The sequence below is a fragment of the Taeniopygia guttata genome, chromosome 2 (genome assembly GCF_048771995.1).
Source record: "Taeniopygia guttata chromosome 2, bTaeGut7.mat, whole genome shotgun sequence".
NCBI classification, from domain to species: Eukaryota; Metazoa; Chordata; class Aves; order Passeriformes; family Estrildidae; genus Taeniopygia; species Taeniopygia guttata.
In genome coordinates this window covers 81,923,595-81,942,460 of record NC_133026.1, presented here as the reverse complement: position 1 = coordinate 81,942,460, position 18,866 = coordinate 81,923,595, and the positions used below count along the sequence as shown (strand labels likewise).

General features: G+C 48.0%; 1 protein-coding gene across 1 annotated transcript in view; it reads right to left on the bottom strand.

Annotated features, from left to right (window-relative positions):
* The window catches only part of LOC100230474 (uncharacterized), a 30,524-nt gene extending 23,830 nt beyond the window's left edge, over positions 1-6,694 (bottom strand). The window contains exons 1-21 of the mRNA XM_072924272.1: positions 6,498-6,694; positions 5,692-5,909; positions 5,120-5,263; positions 4,559-4,715; positions 4,410-4,437; positions 4,069-4,180; positions 3,602-3,694; positions 3,414-3,477; positions 3,117-3,215; positions 2,925-3,028; positions 2,707-2,845; positions 2,505-2,623; positions 2,248-2,397; positions 1,905-2,075; positions 1,466-1,775; positions 1,318-1,385; positions 1,094-1,181; positions 860-977; positions 649-772; positions 320-456; positions 111-237 (exon numbers count right to left, since the gene is read on the bottom strand). Coding sequence (XP_072780373.1) covers positions 111-237; positions 320-456; positions 649-772; positions 860-977; positions 1,094-1,181; positions 1,318-1,385; positions 1,466-1,775; positions 1,905-2,075; positions 2,248-2,397; positions 2,505-2,623; positions 2,707-2,845; positions 2,925-3,028; positions 3,117-3,215; positions 3,414-3,477; positions 3,602-3,694; positions 4,069-4,180; positions 4,410-4,437; positions 4,559-4,715; positions 5,120-5,263; positions 5,692-5,909; positions 6,498-6,645 — 2,718 coding nt within the window. The 5' untranslated portion in view covers positions 6,646-6,694. The remainder of the gene's footprint in view (positions 1-110; positions 238-319; positions 457-648; positions 773-859; positions 978-1,093; positions 1,182-1,317; positions 1,386-1,465; positions 1,776-1,904; positions 2,076-2,247; positions 2,398-2,504; positions 2,624-2,706; positions 2,846-2,924; positions 3,029-3,116; positions 3,216-3,413; positions 3,478-3,601; positions 3,695-4,068; positions 4,181-4,409; positions 4,438-4,558; positions 4,716-5,119; positions 5,264-5,691; positions 5,910-6,497) is intronic.
* Between the last annotated feature and the right edge of the window lie 12,172 nt (positions 6,695-18,866).

Here is an 18,866-nt window from a genome sequence, read left to right as displayed (position 1 = left end):
TTGGAGGCACAAAGGTGCCATGTAAATCTCATTTCTTCCCTTTTGTCCCCACCTACCACTTCCTCTCTCCATCTACACACCCACCTTCCCTACCCATGGCTCTGTCCTACCTGCATCTCCTTCTCTGTCTCAGCACTCTTCAGCAAGGGCTTGATCTTGAAGTAGAGCTTCATCCAAGGCCAGTTCTTCACCCCCATGAAAGCCCTGATGTTCCACTGGATCACCAGCAATGAGTCTCTGGAGAAGTCCCATCAAGATGTGAGTCACCAGAGGCTTCCACTCAATATGGATGCAACACCATCTCCATCTCACCACTTACCTGCGCTCTAGGATCTTCTTGAACTCCTGACGGGACAGGAAACCACGGACTTGGGCCTGCAAGCGGGTCATGATCCGGGCCAGGCGCTCATCCCTCATCTCCTCCAGCAACCCCAGCAGCCCAGCCTTGAAGAAGACCTTTGAGGAAAAATGAAGATAAGTGCTGTTGGGATTTGGAGGTGTCGTGGTGGTGGTAGGCGGTGGTGTGGATGGAGGTAACTCAGATGGGCAGGTGGACAAGTAGATGATGGAACCATACAGTCCGTCTGGTCAACCCATGAAAACCTTGTGGATGGTGGGACCACCAGAACAGAAACCAAGTTACCTCACCTTGGTGTGTCCAAATTTATACTGGTTGTGGTCAATATCAAGGGATCCCAGGAGCTTCTCAGCCCCCTTGCGGCTGTCAATGAACTGCCCCTCAGGGATGGCAGCAGGGTTCAGGATGCGGTACCTGGCGACCAGAGAAGACAGGAAACCTCTGAAATCAGCCCCAGTGGGGTTGTCCACCCCATCCCCACATTTTCTCCTCTGTGCCTACCGCTGACGGAAGTCCCCATAGAGGATGCGATTGGGGAAGCCCTTGCGGCAGATACGAATGCCTTCCAGCACTCCATTGCAGCGAAGCTGGTGCATTACCAGGGGGTTGTTCATCACACCTAGAGGGTCATCAAGACTGGTGAGCCAAGGCCTGCCCCACAGCACTGCTCCCCACCACCACCTTTGGCCAGAGCCCAGCACTGTCCTCTGGATCAACCTTCAGGGATTGGCTCACCAGGAGACTTGGTCTCATTGGGGATGATGCAGCGGACGAAATGAGGGTGGGTAGACCGTAGATTGGTCATCAATTTGTTGAGATTCTCCTGAAAAATGGAGGAGAAGGTGATGAAGGGAATGAAGACACTCCCCCAGCCTGTCCCACCAAGAGTCGTCCCTTGCTCTGGGACGTTTTCCATACCCACACACCCTGGGGTCCACCAATAACCCTTGGACTCTCACCCGATGCAGGGCAGAGACAGTTTGGAAGGAGGAACCTTTCTTCTTGGCTCCTTTCCCCTTCTCCACAGCTGTTGAAGAAGAAAGGGTGAGATAGGACAGGGACAGGGTAGAAAGAACCCCAGATGCTGAGGAAGGGGATTCCTCTTACGTGCATCAGCCCCAGCATAGTTGGCAAAGAGGTTGGCCAAGAGCTTCAGGGCTGATTTCTGGTAGAGCCCCACCACTGTCTCATTGAGAGGATCCTTGTTCTTCTGCAGCCACCCAATGATGTTGTAGTCCACTGTGCCAGCATAGTGTATAAGGGCAAAGTGGGCTTCTTGCTTCCCCTTGATGTTTCGTGGCTTCCCAAAGTTGGCTGACTTGCCCAAGTGATTATCAAAGAGCTTGGCCTTGAAGGTCATGTCTGTGGCCTTGGGAAACATGCACTCCTCCTCCAGGATGGACATGATCCCCATGGGCTAGGAAGAAAAGACTGTTGGCTACAGTGAACACCAAGTACAAGCCAACTGGTCAGCTTTGGGGTTCCTGTCAACCTTCAACTGAAAGGGCCCTTCCCCAGCCCCATGAGGCCCTAAGGGAGGTGGTACCTTCTCAATGAGGTCAATGCAGGCCTGGAGGTCCATGCCAAAGTCAATGAACTCCCACTCAATGCCCTCCTTCTTGTATTCCTCCTGCTCCAGCACGAACATGTGGTGGTTGAAAAACTGCTGCAACTTCTCATTGGTGAAGTTGATGCAGAGCTGCTCAAAGCTGTTGAACTGGGGTAGAAGAGAGGAGATGTCCAGTGGGGTCAACAGAACAACTAATATGTTCAACGGGATCAACCTGAGCCCCAACGGGGTCAACACAAATAAAAACATTCGTCTGACCATCCAGTAGGACTAATCTACATCCAATGAAGTCAACACAACACAGTCAACCAGGGCTTACATCAAAGATTTCAAAGCCAGCAATGTCCAGCACACCAATGAAGTACTGCCGTGGCTGCTTGGTCTCCAGTGAATTGTTGATCCTGGTCACCATCCAGTTGAACATCTTCTCATACACGGCTTTGGCCAAGGCTCCAACAGCATAAATCACCTGGAAGAAGGATGCCCCACCAATGAGAGGGCCTCTTAGTGTTCTCCTTGCTGGAGATGGCACCATGTCACCCCAAAAGGAGGACATTTTGGGGATGTCCTACTTACCTGCTGGACATTCTGCCCCTTGGTGACATACTCATTGCCCACCTTGACCCGAGGGTGGCACAACCCCTTGAGAAGATCAGCTGAGTTCAGCCCCATTAGGTAAGCTGACTTGTCTGCCTCTGAGGATGAAGAAGAGAAAAGATGAACCTGGAAGAATCGTGGAGTTCACCCAGTTTCCACTTCAGCCTGGACTGGACCCAACCTTCTGTGCCATCTGGTTCTGCCTGCTCTTCCCGTTGTTTCTGCTTAAACTTCATGTTGCCAAAGTGCATGATGGCTCCTGTCAGTTTATAGATGGAGTTCTTCTCCTCTGGGGTGAAGCCCAGGACATCAAAGGCACTCTGTGGAGCAAAAATGTGCTCAAGATCTTCTCCAGCCCACAGAGGCACGTACACACTGCCTGGTGGCCTCCCATCTCACATCTGTGGCCAGGAGCTCCTCTCCATCATCAATGGATGGAACTGTGGTCTCTCCTTGGGAGATGAAGGCATAGTCGTAGGGGTTGTTGGTCACCAGCATCATGTCTGAAATGAGAAAAAGGGATTGAGATAGGCAGGTCCCAAAAGGGATGCAGGATCAGGTATTTGCGGATAGGCTGGGAGAACGGCTCACCCAGCAGCTCTGGCTTCTTATTGGAGAGGATCTGGTAGTAAATGTGGTAGTTTCTTTCAGCCTTCAACTGGAAGATGACACGGGACTTCTCTAGGAGGTCTGGAGTGGGGATGAAGAGAAAATGGGTGGAAGTTGGGATGAGGAGATGGAGGGTCAGATGGATGAATGGAGGAAGGTTTGAGGATGTGTAAGGGTAGATGGATGGTGGCATGAGGAGAAGGATGGACAGTTGGATGGAGAGATAGAAGGGATGGTGGACAACAAGATGTCCTCTCATGGACCCCTCACCCTACTCACAGGTCTCAATGTCAGCTGATGCCAGCTTCCCAGTAGCCCCAAAATGGATCCGGATAAACTTCCCCTGGAAGAATATTGGAAGGAGGTGGAAGTGGCCACCTTATCCCAGATCAACCCAACCCACAGACCCTTCCCCACGTACTCCACCTCACAGACTCTTCCTCACAGACTCCAACCCCAACACTCACAAATCGGGATGAGTTGTCATTCCGGACAGTTTTGGCATTGCCGAAGGCTTCCAAGGCAGGGTTGGCCTGGATAATCTGGTCCTCCAGGGTGCCCTGGGAGGAGTGGGACAGTGTCAGGAGGGTTTTCACAGTAAGTGGCAGAGGATGTAGGGTGTGAGGTTGAAATGGATGGATGGGAGAACACAGCAGTCCATGAATGTTTTTGTGTGTGGTCAGGTTGATGGACAGGTATGTGGGTTGATGCCATGGGTGGATGGAGGGACGGTTAGTTGGTTGGATAGTGATGGGACAGATGAATGGAAGATTGGATAGATGGTTGGTTGGTTGGTTGGTTGGATGATTGCTTGGATTTTTGGGTGTTCAGTTGGGTAATCGTTTGGGTGGTTGATTGTGTTGTTGGTTGGACAGACAGGTGGCAGAATTTTGGCCAGACAAATGGGTGTCATTCCCCCACTCACTGTCCTTACCTTGCCCGGGGCCCCTGCCTCCTTCTTGCCACGGTCACCAATGGCAGCGATAACAGCAAAGTACTGGATGACCCTCTTGGTGTTCACAGTCTTCCCCGCCCCGGATTCTCCGCTGAAGGTAGCCAAGGAGAGCAATGGTTGGATAGTGGTGCTATGGTGTTGGGGGTGGGAACTCACTGGGGAGGGATGGATAATGGACCTCCACAGGCAAATCCATGTAGTGATAAAAGGTTGGCCTGTGGGTATGATTTCAAGAGGGAAGGGGAGGAGCTATGTGCCAGGTTGGGGGGGTCTTAGCTGTGAGCAGGATTAAGACAGTGTTTACAGATGAGACTACTCACGTGATGAGGATGGATTGGTTCTCCCGATCTGGTAGGATAAGGAGAATAAACATGAGGTTCTGAAGCCCACCTTGGCTATGCCCCACATCTCCTGCTCCCCAAAAAGGATCAGGGAAGATGAATATGGGGTCCCTTCAGAAGGTCCCTACCTGTTAGCATATTCTGGTAGGCATTGTCAGAGATGGAGAAGATGTGGGGTGGAGCTTCACTCCGCTTCTTTCCCCGGTAGGCAGCCACCACCTCGGCGTTGTAGACGGGCAACCACTTGTAGGGGTTGACAGTCACACAGAAGAGCCCTGAGTAAGTCTGGAGAAAGGAGTAGGTGGTTCAGAGTAAGGAGGTGCCACCCTACCAGGTGGTCCAAGGGGTCTACCGAAGCAACCCCTTGTTTCTGTGTAATATCTTGGGTTTAGGTGACCCCTGTGGTCTGGAGATGGAACATCTTGAGTATGGGGAACCAAAGAGGTCTGAAGAGAGGATGTCCCAGTTCTGAGATCTGGAGAAGAGACATCCTGGTTTTGACTACCCAAAGGGTCTGGGATATCTTGGATCTGGGTGGCTTAAGAGGTGTAAAGAAGGATCATCCCAGTTATGGGTGAGCCATGAGATCTGGAGAAGGACACCTTGCACCTATGTAGCCCAAGGGGTCTACAAAAGGGGCATCCAAATTCTGGATGGGGTCTGAAGGACCTCATGGGCTCCCTACTCACATAGATCATCCAAGATGCGTAGCGGTCCTTCAGGTTGTAGAGGACGGCGGGCTCATGGAGGAAAGTCAGCATGGCCATGTCCTCAATTTTGTCGAACTTAGGAGGGTTCTGCTGCATGATCTGGTCCTCCTTGACCGTCACTGTCTGCTCAATGAAAGGAAGACCCCATGGAGCAGGAACACAGGGCAAGGAGTTGCCCCAGTTGTTCCCTCCCAAAGGGCTGGGAGTTGGGCATCTGGGTGTTCCCTTGAGAGCCAGAGGAGGTCTAGGTGTCCCTCAAGTGATAAAGAAGATGTTTTGGGGTCTAGGTGTCTCTTAGGTAAGAGAGGAAGTTGGATAGGGTCTAGCTGTCCAGTGGGTTCTGGGAAAGGTGGATAAAGGTCTAAATATTTCCTGGGTTCTAGAGAAGGTGCTGTGGAATCTGAGCATCCAATGGGTGTTGGAGAAGGCATGTTGGGGTCTAGATGTTTCTTGGATTCTAGAGAAGGTGGGTTGGGTTCTTTGTGTCCCATGTGGAATAGAGTTGCTATTTTGAGGTTCTGGTGTCCCAGGTGTGGCTGGGGTCCCCCCACCTTGCCATATTCGGTCTCAGCAGTGATCTTGGAGCCCTCACGGCTGACAATGGTGGCCTTGACATACTCCTCCTTTTCATCAGGGACGAAGATATCCTTCTTCAGGTCGAAGGGGCGGGTCTGGGCAGCCAACCGCTCCTTCTCTGACTTGCGGAGATAGGGGGCAGCCTCCCCAAATTCAGCCATCTCCACATCAGGCATGGTGGCGCTGGACAGGGCTAGGTGGGGTAGGAAGGATGAGACCCTCCAAGTGCTGTCAGTTCCTCCCAGCTGACCCCATTGCAGCTCTTTCCTTGGTGAACCCATAATTCCCTGTTTTTCTCCACATCTACCACTTCCTCCTGGTCAACCCAACTCCATTCCTCCCCAGTGCTCCCAGTTCCTCTCCAATGCTCCCACTCCTCCCAGCTGGCCCATCCCAAGTCCATCCTCAGTGCTTCCATTATCTAGAATTCCCTCTCAAAGCTTCCAGTGCTCCCAGTCAGCCCCATCCAAAGTCCATCCTTGGTGATCTCATATTCTCCCATTTTTCTCCAGTGCTTCCAGTTTCTGTACAGTGCTCCTAGTTCCTGCCTGTCCTCATCTCTATCCCAAGTTCCTTCTTGGAAGACCCAATTCCCTCCCCAGTGCTCCCTGTTCCTTGCAGTGCCTCACTCTGCCTGCCCACTCCAGCGCCTCCCAGTACTCCCCAGTACTCCTGCATCCCTCTCAGTCCTTTCCAGTTCCCCTACAGACCCTCCCAGTATCATCCCAGACCCCCAGAGTCTCCCCAGACACCCCTCAGTCCTTCCACTACTCAGCCCCACCTCTTTCAGTAGTCTCCAAATCAGGGGATGACAGTGCAGACTCAGGGCGGTTCTGGTCCTGCTCCAGGACACAACACCCCCCCACACACACACAGTATGTTCCAGTATGTCCCAGTATATCCCAATATGTCCAATTACATCCCAGCATCCCAGCACAGCCCCACCAGTACTTCTCCAATACACCACCACACAGACACATACACACACACACACACATACACAGAGTACTGCTCAGTAAGTCCCAGTATCCCCCAAGGATTTATCCAGTACCCTCCCTCATCCCCCAGTCCCTCCCAGTTACCTCATAAACTCTCACAGCATCATCCCAGTCCCACCCTGTTTCCCCACACATGCTCCCAGTATCATCCCAGTTTCCTGAAAAGAACCTCCCAGTTCCTTTCTAGATCCTCCCAGTCCCTCCCAGTCCCTCCCAGTTCCCCTATAGACCCTCCCAGTATAATCCCAGTCCCTCCCAGTTCCCCCATAGGCCCTCCCAGTTCTCCTATAGACCCTCCCAGTCCCTCCCAGTTCACCCACAGACCCTCCCAGTTCCCTCCCAGTTCCTTCCTGTTCTTTCCCAGTCCCTTTCAGTTGCCCCTAGTTCCCCCATAGCCCTCTCCCAGACCCTCACGGTGCTCCAAGTGCCCCCTGCCCCACCTGCCCCTGGGTCTGCAGGCGCTGGCTGGGGGACCCCCCTTATATCCCCCCTCCCCCCTGCAGCTGCGTCACCAGTGGGGGGGAGGGCATGGACAGATGGGTGACCTCAAGGCCACCTTACTGCCCTATAGGGACACAGTGACCCCTATGGATCTACAGGACACTCCCCAAATCCATAGGGCCCTCCCTCTGCTCTGTAGTCCTATAGCACCTTCACTGCCCCATACAGATACAGTCCAGTGACCCCTATGGACCTATAAAGCTCCACCAACTCCATGGGACCCCTATATCTCACACTCAAAAGGACCCTATAGCTCCCCCATACCTCATAGGACCTACTTCCAGCTCCATACAATTCCCCCAGACCCATAAGACACCATAAGACACATAAGACACCACTCCAGCACATGCACAGAACCCTTCACAGCCCCACAGGGTTCCCATTACTTCCTTTCCATAGGATCCCTATAAGTGCACACAGCCCCATAGAACCCACTCCCAGACACCCCTCCCCAGTCCCATGGTTCTATAGGACCCATATCCAGTCCCATAGGACCATTAAATATTTCCCTATAGGACCCTCATATTTTTCCCCCCCTTACCACAGGCCACTCCCAGCCCTATGAACTTTCCATACAACCAACTCCTAGCCTCCCAGACTACCCATAGGCCTTCCCAGACCGATAGGACCCCCCAGACCCACAGGATACCCCACTCTCAGCCCCTGTAGGGGCCCCCTCTAACTCCCCTTCCCCTCCGCCCAACCCCCCTACCCCCGCCCACCCCCCCACCCCCCCCCCCCCCAGTTTATTACAGGATAGATGAGGCAAGCCAAAAGACACGCCTGGATGCCTGGGTCCCCCTGGGGTGGGGGAGGGGACAGACAGACAAAGGACAGGTGTGACCCCCCCCCTTCCCCCTCCAAGGGAACTCAGGCATCTGTGCCCCTCCTCCCATCCCTTTGTTCCCTCTCCCTCCCCCCACAATGGGATATTTTTGGGACATCCCCCCTCACAACCCCTGACATCTGATCAGCTTGTGACGCCAGTGGAGCTGTGGGTACCTTCACCACATAACCGTATATGGGGCTGGCCCTACAGGTTGCCCTTCCCCCCCTCGACCCCCAAAGCTCACCTAAGAATAGACAGGGACACCCAGGCATCCAGGCCCCATCAATCCCATTAGATGCCCTACAGAGGACCAGGTGTCTGAATTTCACCCAATTTTCCTGATTCCCCGCAAAGTTTCCGGATTTTTCCCAAATGTCCTTGTTTTTCCCCTGATTTCCCTAAATCTCCCCCAGTTTGCCACAAATTTCCTTGGTTTCCCACTGTTTTCCGTATATTTCCATCAATTTGTCCTGAACTTCCTTGGTGTCCCCTAATTTTCTCAAATTTTCCAGATTTTTCCCCAAAAGTCTTTATTTTTTTCTGCAATTTGCCCCAAATTTCCTTGTTTTCCCCAATTTTCCCCTAATTCCCTCACTTCATTAATTTTCCCTCCATTTCCCCTTATTTCCCCTAATTTTCCTATCCTCACCTTTTACACTTAAATTTCCCCTTATTCTCTCTGAATTGTCCCTAATCTCCCTCAATTTGCTCCACTATTCCCAAGTTTTTCTTTATTTCCCCTACACTTCCCTAAATTTCCATACATTTTCCCTGATTCCCCTAAGGTATCTCATTTTTCCCAAATTTCCCCATTTTTTCCTTCAATTCGCTCTGATTTTCCAAAAATTTCACCAGAATATATCCCTAATTTCCCCTAACTGAAATTTATTTCCCCAATTTACCAATTTTTTCATATATTTTTCCTAATTTTTATTACTTTCTCCAGATCTCCTCTAATTCCATCCTACTTTGCCCATCTTCCCCAATTTTCCCCCATTTCCCTGAATTTCCTCTTTATCTTTTCGGTTTCCACAATTTTCTCAATTTCACCCTAATTGCTCCTGAATTTCTCTTTTATTTTCTCACCATTCCCATAATTTTCTCAATTTCACCCTAATTGCCCCTGATTTTCCCCAACATTTTCATAACTTGTTTTCTCCATATTTTACCTAATTTGCTCCAACACTTCATTGGATATAGGGGGAAACATAGTGATAAGGATAAGGAAAAGGCTCAGGTACTTAATGTCCCCTCAGCTTCAGTCTTTAATAGTAAGAGCACTTGTTTTCAGCATACCCAGAACCCTGAGCTGGAAGATTAGGATGGGAACAAGAACAAGGCCCCCATAAACCAAGGACTGTACCACTCAGGCATTTCCCTCTCAGACATTCCCTCCCTGAAATGTGCTCCTGGTCCTGCAGAAGGTCCTCATCCTCCCAGGACAGATGAGGTCAGCTACTTCGTCTCCCTTGGCTGAACAGCACTTGAACTTGGTTCTGACTGACAGAGCCGGAGCTTTCCTTGACTTTAATTTTGGCAATTTGGCCTTTTGTGTCTCTCCAGACAAAACTTCTGTGGGCTTCCAACCCCCTCCTGTCCCCATCCACTCTCTAATGACAGGGCTTCCTTTCCTGGTGCTTCCTCAGTGCCAAGAGTGGTCTCATCTATTCCATCTGACTATTTGTGTTCCCTGACCATCACACAGAGCTGTTTCTGTGCTGCCCCATCTGCCATCCTGCCTTCCATATGTGCCAAGTGCTTCCAGCTGCCAGCAGAAACACCTCCCACCCGCCCCAGCCGTGCTCGCCCGCCCATTTGCATCCCTGGCACAATGGCCTTGCACTCAGTCTGGGGAAAATAAATGGCATCTATTGCCAGATAAAACTGACCCAATACCTTCCCCTCTTCTTCACCAGGACCCCTGTGGGACCTGACTCAAGACAGGCAGGAACTGTGGCTCAGGTTCCACAGCGGCCCAGCATCTGCAGCCTGAGGTGAGAAAAAAGCTCAGAGGGCTCCTTCTGAAGTGAGAAGGGGAAATGAGTGGCCTTTTCCTCTGTGCTGTGGGACTGCTGACAGAGCAGTGCCACAGACTTGAGACCGCAGCAGCACGTGTAAATACAGACTGCTGAGACTGTCCTTTCGTTACAGCACTCCCTTGAGAAGGACTCAAGACATGGATGGAGAGGAAGGTATGACTAAGGCAACTCTAATTCCCACCATCATCTATCAGGAAGTGTGAGACAACAGGAAAAGGAAGTGTGGCCATAAACAGGTCCTGTTTCATCAGCACCAGCCTTTTGGCTGACTATGACAGGAAACTAGAGGAGAACACATGCTAGAGGGAGGAGAGAAACTATGTCAAGACTTCTGCAGCATGCCCTTCCTCACAACTCCAGTAAAGCCTTGGACCCAAGCTTGGTCCAAGCTTTGTGCTTGGCCTTCGTGCTGCCATCATGGATAGAGCCCTGCACTTCACTGTCAAAAGAAGGGACAGTGGATTTTATGGATACATGAATGAATTAACAAAGTTCAGTAGCAAGTGTGACAGTGACTTAACAAGTCTCAAGGTCAGAGCTTTACTCGGCACCTCTCTTAACTTTTTTTCTGCAGGGCAAGAAAAAGGGAGCAATAGAGGCATGGGAAGGCAGTTGCTATAGAAAACAGCCATAGAAACCGCAGGTGGATAGGTTTTTTCTTTTAAAAGCAGTCTTCAGTCAGGCTGCTGTGAGCTCAGAGACACCCGACAGGTGCACGGCATTCTGATCCAGTGCTCCTCTGCCCGATCTGAACTCACAGTTCCTGCTGCACCTGTAGCTGGGTCAGAGGCAGGGAATGCTGCAAGGCACAAAGAGCAAGGGAACGCTGCTGCTCTTGCCAAGTGTTTTCCTATCAATGACAGTGCTCTCCTTTGCTCTCTTGCTTGTTTCCCTCTCTGAACACTGGTCCTAACGAATGCCCTGTCCTACTCTCTCTCCTTGCACCAGCCCTGAACTGCTCAGACCTTTGGGGTTCTCTCCAAAAAACCCTCCCTGTCCATCTGGGCTCAAGCAGTTCTGCCCACAGCCAAATTTCTGAAATGGCCCCATGCAGAAGGTTGGAGCAGCAGGACTCTAGTGATGAGCAAAACCAAAAGATAAAGGTCTTCATGCCAATACAGTGCTTTGCTGAATCCTTCCCAGGCCCAGTTCTACCTCAGCACTACTCTCTGTCAGCTGTGTGCAATGCCACAGACTGTGGGGACACTGCTGTTGGGTCCAGCTGACCTTTGCCTGAATGGCCATGGTGGCCACTGGGTGACCAGAGGGTGGCCATTCATAGCCCTGATCACAGGCTGTGAGTGAGACACACTGTGTGTTCTGGCATTGCACCAGCAGAACCAGCCTCGGCCTGAAGAAACCCCAACATCCCCCATTGTTGAAGGAACAAACAGAAGGAGATGCAGGCCCTGCTGCCTCCTCTGGAGGCATTCTCCAAGCTGTCCCACACAGTAAACAACTGTCAGAAGCATACCAAAGCTCTTGGTACTCAGGCTTGGAACTCAGTCCAAGATGGGGTCGTGCCTCAGGGTGCCTGCTTCTCTTTCTGTGGTCACAATGGCACTATAGCGTCTGCAAAAAGTGGACATCCCCTACTCTAGAACATGCTCCTGGTCCTCCAGAAGCTCCTCAGCCTGGGTCAGGTGATGTTGGCTACTGCCTCTCCCTCAGCTTCAGAGAACTGGCTTAGCCCTCCTGCAAAGTTAAGCCCCCACTTCTTCTGAGGCAGGGGACACTGGCACATCCCTGACAGCCAATTCTTGCTCTTAGCTGGGCTCCTCTGGTCACAGCAGGACCAAGGCAGAACAGACCCCTGGGGATATCCTAAAGCACCATCCTTAGGTGTGAGCTGCAGAGAGGCTTGTTGAAAAATAACAAGCAGACACACAACACCAGGCCTTTGTTTTCCTGCAGGGCAGCAAGGAGGAAAAGCGCCTTGAAGCCTTCAGTATCCATGCAGTTCAGCAGCAGACTCAAGAGCAGCAGTAGGGATTGCGGCTCTTGAACCTGCCATCCCTGACTTGGATCAGCTTGGTCCTGCATAAGCCTGATTCAGTTGTAGAGTTGTCACCAAGTGCACCAAAGGTCACCTGGAAAAGCTGTGTTTGGCACCATTGTGTTAGGGATGAAGGGCTCTGGCTCCAGGAGAGCATACTGAGCATAAGCAGCTACTACAAAAGCTGTGTCCAGACCTCTCATCTGTGGGGGTGGAGAGAAGTTCTTTGGAAGTGGAAGGGACATAATGAACACCCATTGCTCCTGTCACCATCCCATTGGTACCTCTGCTGTTGCTATTCTCCTCTCCATCTCAAGACAAGGCTCAACCTAGTGCCCTTACAGTTCAACAGCCAGCAGGACTTGGGTTTCTCCTGTCCAGCAGCATTTCTTTACTCAGTTGAAGTTTGTCAGTGACACCAAACTGAGTGGGGAAGTGGACCCTTTGGAAAGGAGAGATGTCCTGCAGGAACACCTGAATAGGCTGGAAGAATGGGCTAGCAAAAACTTTATGAAGTTTGACAAGAACTAGTGTAAGGTCTTGCACCTGGGCAAACATGATCCAGGAGTGCAGCACATGCTGGGATCTACCTGGGTGGAGAGCAGCTATGTGGAAAGGGACCTGGGGGGCCTGGTGGAAAAGCAGCTCAATAGGGGTGAATAATGCAGAGAAAGTTAACAGGATGCTGAGGTCCATCAAATGCAATGTCACCAGCAGAGGCAGAGGAGTCTTTATCCCATCCTATACAGTACTCATCAGGCCACGTCTGGAATACTATTCGATTTTGGTCCCTGGTACACAGAACAGATGGGCTGGAGAGAGTCCAGGAAGGATGACCCAATGACTGGAAAGCCTGACATATGAAGAGAGGCTAGGTTTGTTCAGCAGGAAGTAGGCTTGTTCAGCCTTGAGAAAAAGAGGCTTATGGGAAACTTTATTACCATGTTCTAGTATTTGAAGGGTGGCCACAAAGAAGATGGAGATTCCATATTTACAAGAATCTCATGGAAAGGATGAGCGGTGATGGGTAAAAGTTATTTCTGGGGGAATTCTGTTTCACCACAAGAAGAACATTTTTCCCAGTGAGAACAATCAACCATTGGAATGATCTCCCCCAGGAAGCAGTAGGTTCCCCAACACTGAAAACATTTAAGATCCAGCTGGGCAAGGTGCCTGGGCCATCTTGTCTAGCAAATGCTTTGACAAGAAAGGTTGGCTCATCCAGCCTGTCATTCTCTGGTTCTATGATTCTATGACATGTACAAGAAGCAGATAGAGAGCAATTTGCTTCCACGCGGCAGGGATTCCACTGCATACATTTACTCCTTTTGTTCGCATTTTAATCAGTCTGACCACTGCTGTTTTGTCGAAAGAGCTGGAAACATTCCCATTGCCACAGGAGGTCACTGTTGGGCAGTGTATGTGTGCATGTGGCAGCGATAAGCACTGTCATTCCACTTTTGAAAATAAGCTGTTACGAGCTTACAAAGGACTGGCAAGGACTGAACCCTTGCCCCAGGGAAGGAACAAAAAATTGAATTGCCAAGACCTATTCTTAAACCTATACTGACTCTTAAGTCAGTACCTTTATGTGTAGCATGTAAGACTCCTGTGCAGTGTTTTGCCACCAGGTTTTGCTACACAGCCAATGACACAACAGGTACGGTCAGGCAGCGTTTAAAATAAATTAATACAGAAATGTTGTCTTGGGCATGGAGTTAAGTGGACTTTGCACTATGTTGACCTCAGAGTAGTGGTGTAGGAGAAAGATTATGCCAGTTGTTTTAAAAAATTGTGTCACTAATTAGGAAATAAATTTATCAGAGGCCATGCAAGTTTTAAAATCCTGATGGACAGCAACTGGTAGTCACTATATAAAAGTTTTGAACAATCTCCTGCGCTGAACCAACAGAAGCAGGATGCTTTGAACACCACAGTGTGGCATCCAGGGCATCAGGTGAGAATTCATCACTGTTGCTCTGAAAATGCTGGGTTACTTTGCAGTGGGTTTGAGGGAAAGGAACATAGGAAATGGAAGTGAAATTTATCATTATAGAGTAAATACAGTCCAAGTCATAGGTCTTTCCCATTCCCAAGGAGCCACTGATATCCTGGACATATGAGTGAAATGTATTTGTTTGCTGTTGAAAGTATCCATCCAGCAAGTACAGTACCTATTCCTTGGAACTAATTAACACTCTCTGTGGTGGGGTGTTATCACCAGAGAGAATGCTGACAACATGTAGACAGTCAGTATCCTACATATATCAAACAAGCCTGACCCTTCCATTGGGAATTCTCAGATACTGTTAGAAAAATGTTGATGCACAATGCAGTAATCAAGTACACATATGGATGATGGTATAATCAAGCACACCTTTTCCATGACATAGGCTAAGAGGCCCGATATATTCAAAACCCACTAGTGAGACAGCAAGAATCAGATATCCATCTGTCTGCCTATACCTTACATTTGTTGAACAATCTCTCCCAGAATCTGTCAACCTGGACTTGGGTGGAGAAATTAATACATTATAAAGGACCCCCCAGAACAATCACAACACTATTGAAGCTCCTGCTCTTCTGTGTATGTTTTTCCTCTTGCACAGCTGTACACATGTGAAATAACAGATAACACAACAAGGGATGGTGATGCCTGCTGGGAAACAGAACCATTAGAATTCATTGTAGGTCTGTGAACCACCTAGCCGTCAAGGTTACGTCCCACAGGGAGCAGTACAAAATTTGAAATTTCCCTGGTTCCCATTCCACTATTACAGCAGTAATAGTTATCCAAGGATTTCCAAAAAGATTTGCAATTTTTACCTCTCAAGTTTTGGATGTTCCATTTGGGTTTGATGGGACAACATTAGCTCAAGTATAATCCCATTGCTCATAATGGATAGTACTTACGTATGAACAATGGTGCTGTCCTACCAGAACAGTTAGGAATCTTTCTGGAGGATTAGGAACAGTTACATTGGGCACAGGAACATTGAACTTCATCAGTTCAGAAATCCTTAATAATTAAGTGTCCAGTCTAGGACTATTAAGCAGACAAGCTATAACTGAACAGACCCTGGATATAATAAATGGCAAGGATGAGCTATAACTGAACAGACCCTGGATATAATAAATGGCAAGGATGCAACTACCAACATCTTGATAATTAGCCTAAGCCCTTGGAGAAAACTCCAGAAGATTTTCAAGGAAATGTATGCTGGTGTTCACAAATCTGTTTCAAATTTCAGCAGTGCCATTGCTTGTGTTGTTGTGCAAACCTTTATTATAAATGAATAGGGACTTTGGAAGCCCATTGGATCCAGAATGGGAATCTTGTGATTATTTGGATTGATGCCAAATCATAACCTCCATTTACCAAAGCTTAGGAGTAGCAAGCAAAAGGAGTCTGTTGGGTAGATCTGTTTAGAACCAGTAGGTGCTAAAAGTAAGGAAAGTGAAAATGTATCCGTTTACACACCCTATTCCCTATTATTGTAGCCAAGAGAATGCAGCTGAGAGTTCAAGGGGCCAAGTGTGTGGACAACAAAGGCAACCCAGTCGATACACGTGGATGTAAAATGAGTAACTAACGGTATTGCCCTGAACACTTAGAACTACAAGACCCTTGTACAAATAATATGGCCTCAAGTAACTGCTATTTAGGCTAGGTCTATGATCACTGCATGGCTGTACTCAAGTAAAAATTGGGTTGTATATGCATTTGGTTTGCTTTGTGATGTTTTCTGTAATTACAGGATGACTTTACAGAAACTAAAAATCTAATTCATGTTTTTGCTGCTGGAATACTATCTTGCAATTTGGACAGGACCCTTAGGAATATTGTGGGACACGATACAGTCTTGAACAGAAGAACTGAAAATTTTAATCAACAAGTATGAGAAAATAATTGCTTATCAAAAGCAAATGACTGCTCCTATACTGACCAGACTGTCAAGACTGTACCAGGAATTGAACAAACTGCTAAATATCATTTGTATTAGATTTTTGTGGATTGTGCACCATCTGCAACTGGCATATGGCATTTTAGGTTGAAACTCAGGATCACTGTATTTTTTTTCTGTATTTTATTTTTTTTTATGCATCCAGAGTTAGTGCTAACATCATGCTGAAAGAATGTTATCTAATAATAAACTGTGACGCTAGAATTTCCAATGGAAATGGACTTTCTGGTGCTCAAAGCTTTGCCCTACCCTCACTCACAGTGAGGCAGGAAGAGTAGCAGTATCTCACCCATTGCAGCGTGGGACTTACCAGACTTTTTGCCTATACTTAAGTGGTGGAGTGTGGGTGATTACTTGACTCCTGCCCAAATTTTGGCCCAACACACAGCTCATGCTAAAGCCTGATGTATGGCAGTAGCAGTACTACTAAGCTAAAGTGAGAGCAACAGGGTCACTGGCTGAGAGACTGGATTTATGAGCCAATGCCTTTGTCAGCTAATGAATTTGTGAATTAGTGAAAATATGAATTAGGGAGTTTTCAACTAGACTAGTCTGCTGAGAGAGGATTGGGCCCTTGTTTGATTTTTACCTAATGAGGTAATGAAGTAGGGATTGGCATACAAGAGAGCATTGTCCTTTAAATTTGAGAGATCTAAATGAGCTCTGGCATGCATGTCATCCAGAATCTGCTACATGACTTTGCTGGCAGTCCACTGACTGTTTGTTCTTTTAGCAAGGGATAGGTTTTCATTCAGTTGAAAGCATTCAACTGCTTTCTGTCCCCTAAGTATTGCTTAGCTATAATAGGACAGAAATATTTATAGGGAGCTGATACCTGTAACAGTACTGTGAAAATTGTCATTGTATGTTGACAACAAAAGAAAACTTCTGTCTAGTTTTGTCAAGCTCTGATGACAAGCTATGGCTTTTTTTGTTCTTTCTATACTCCCATAAAATTAAAGATAGCAATTTATTGGTGCAGGGAGAAAAGAGAAAAGATGAGAGGAATGGAAGAACTTTGCATTTCTAAGCTTCATTTCCTATTTTTGTGCTGAGTGGCTCACTAAGATATCAGCTTTCACTGAACAAAAAAATTCCTTCCTCTGAGAGACTGGAGTCATGCCATCATACTGCTTCTTGCTTGACAAATGTAATATTAACTTAAATGGTTTGTTTCATCTGCTCCTTATGCTGCTTTTGTATTAACACCAAGTGATGAGTAAGAAAGGTCTCTTTTCTTTTTTATTCCAACTTTAGAAGTCATGATCACAGACACATTGTATGGTAATAAGGTATATAATTTTACATGTTTTTTTCCTACCAAAAGAATTATAGAGTTAGTCATGTGCTAAACAACATACTTTATTTCAATAGAAACACTATAGAAAAGCATAGTCAAACTTCATTTTTCATACATGTATCTTTTATTTTCCTTCAACAGCCTAAGCCATTCATAATTGATGTTTATAATTTTTAAAAGAAAATGTAACTTTTTTACAGTTAGGTGAATGAAAGCATGCCAGTTTTCTATACAGCTTCATTTTCCTGAGAGAAATTAGGTATTTTATCAAATTATTTGCAATAAGCTTTTTCTTTTCCCCCTTAGAATTAATTTTACAGTATCATTGGGGTTTATGCCAGGAAGGGATTGCCCCTGAGCCAGGAGCAATTGCAAAAACTTACATTGCAAAAATTGTGCTCAAACACTTTTTTCAGATCATTCTGGACAAGTTGGAAATGCTAACAGGACAGGAGGGCTGTGGCTGGTCTTTATTCAGGGAAAAAAATTTAAAATATTATAAACACATTGCCTTTATAGAGTCAAGGCCCACCCCAGCCCCTTGAAATAGAAATTAGGGTGGGACAGGGCAGCAGCCTGGTCAAGACAAGAAGAACAACAACAAGCTGTGCCAAGAACTGGAAAACACAGGAATAAAGGTGACCTATTCACCACCCCAGGTAGTATTTTCCCTATATCGCAAACAGAAACTGTAGTCAAGGAGTAGGAGAAGTGGGAAAGAAGGGATGATTGTTGCACTGGTGGAAACCATTGTCCATGGAAGCCCACCATAACAAGGGTGTTGGTGTTTGCAGAGAGAAGGCCGTGGCCACAGCAGCATTAGAGTGACAGCCTGAGGAAGGCAAGGGGAGGTGCTGCCTGGGCAGCTGAGTGAAGGCTTTGCTCTGAGAAAAGCCCACAGACCTGCAGATAGGAGCCACTGGTTCAGGCTCTGCCAGCCTGTGGTGGAGCAGATACAGGCTCTTTCAGAGAGCTGGGCTGATTTGTAACCCCAAATCTGATTTAAAACACCAGAGATGCAGCTCTTTCTCCGACCATTCAGCCATCAGGTTGTTTCTCAGCTACAACTACCCACGTATTTGTTTTCTCCAAAGACATACCTGGGCAGCAGGAAGCTGGTGTTGAACAGTATTTGTGATCAGGGATTAGGTAATGCTCAGCTGTGATGGACTAAGGTGGGAGGATTGAACAGCTGGGACCCCTGCACAGTGACCCCTTTTTTCATGACAACTTTGTTCTAGAGAGTGGATGTCAAAATAAAGCTTACTCAGAGCAGGGGCAGTTTTTGCTGGGTGAGCTCTCTTGGCAGCAGGAGCTTCTAAGGTTTTCACCCACAGCTTTTTATCTGTAAAGAAATTACAGATGGCACCTGGAACAAGATGATGCTTTTCACTATTCAGATTGTACCTCAACTACACCTTTTGTGATGCAAGATTAGTCATTTTGATTCTAAATCACTCCTTTGTTTCAGCTGCTGCAGATTTTAGTTGCACAACAGGAAATCATCTGAGAGAGGTCTACT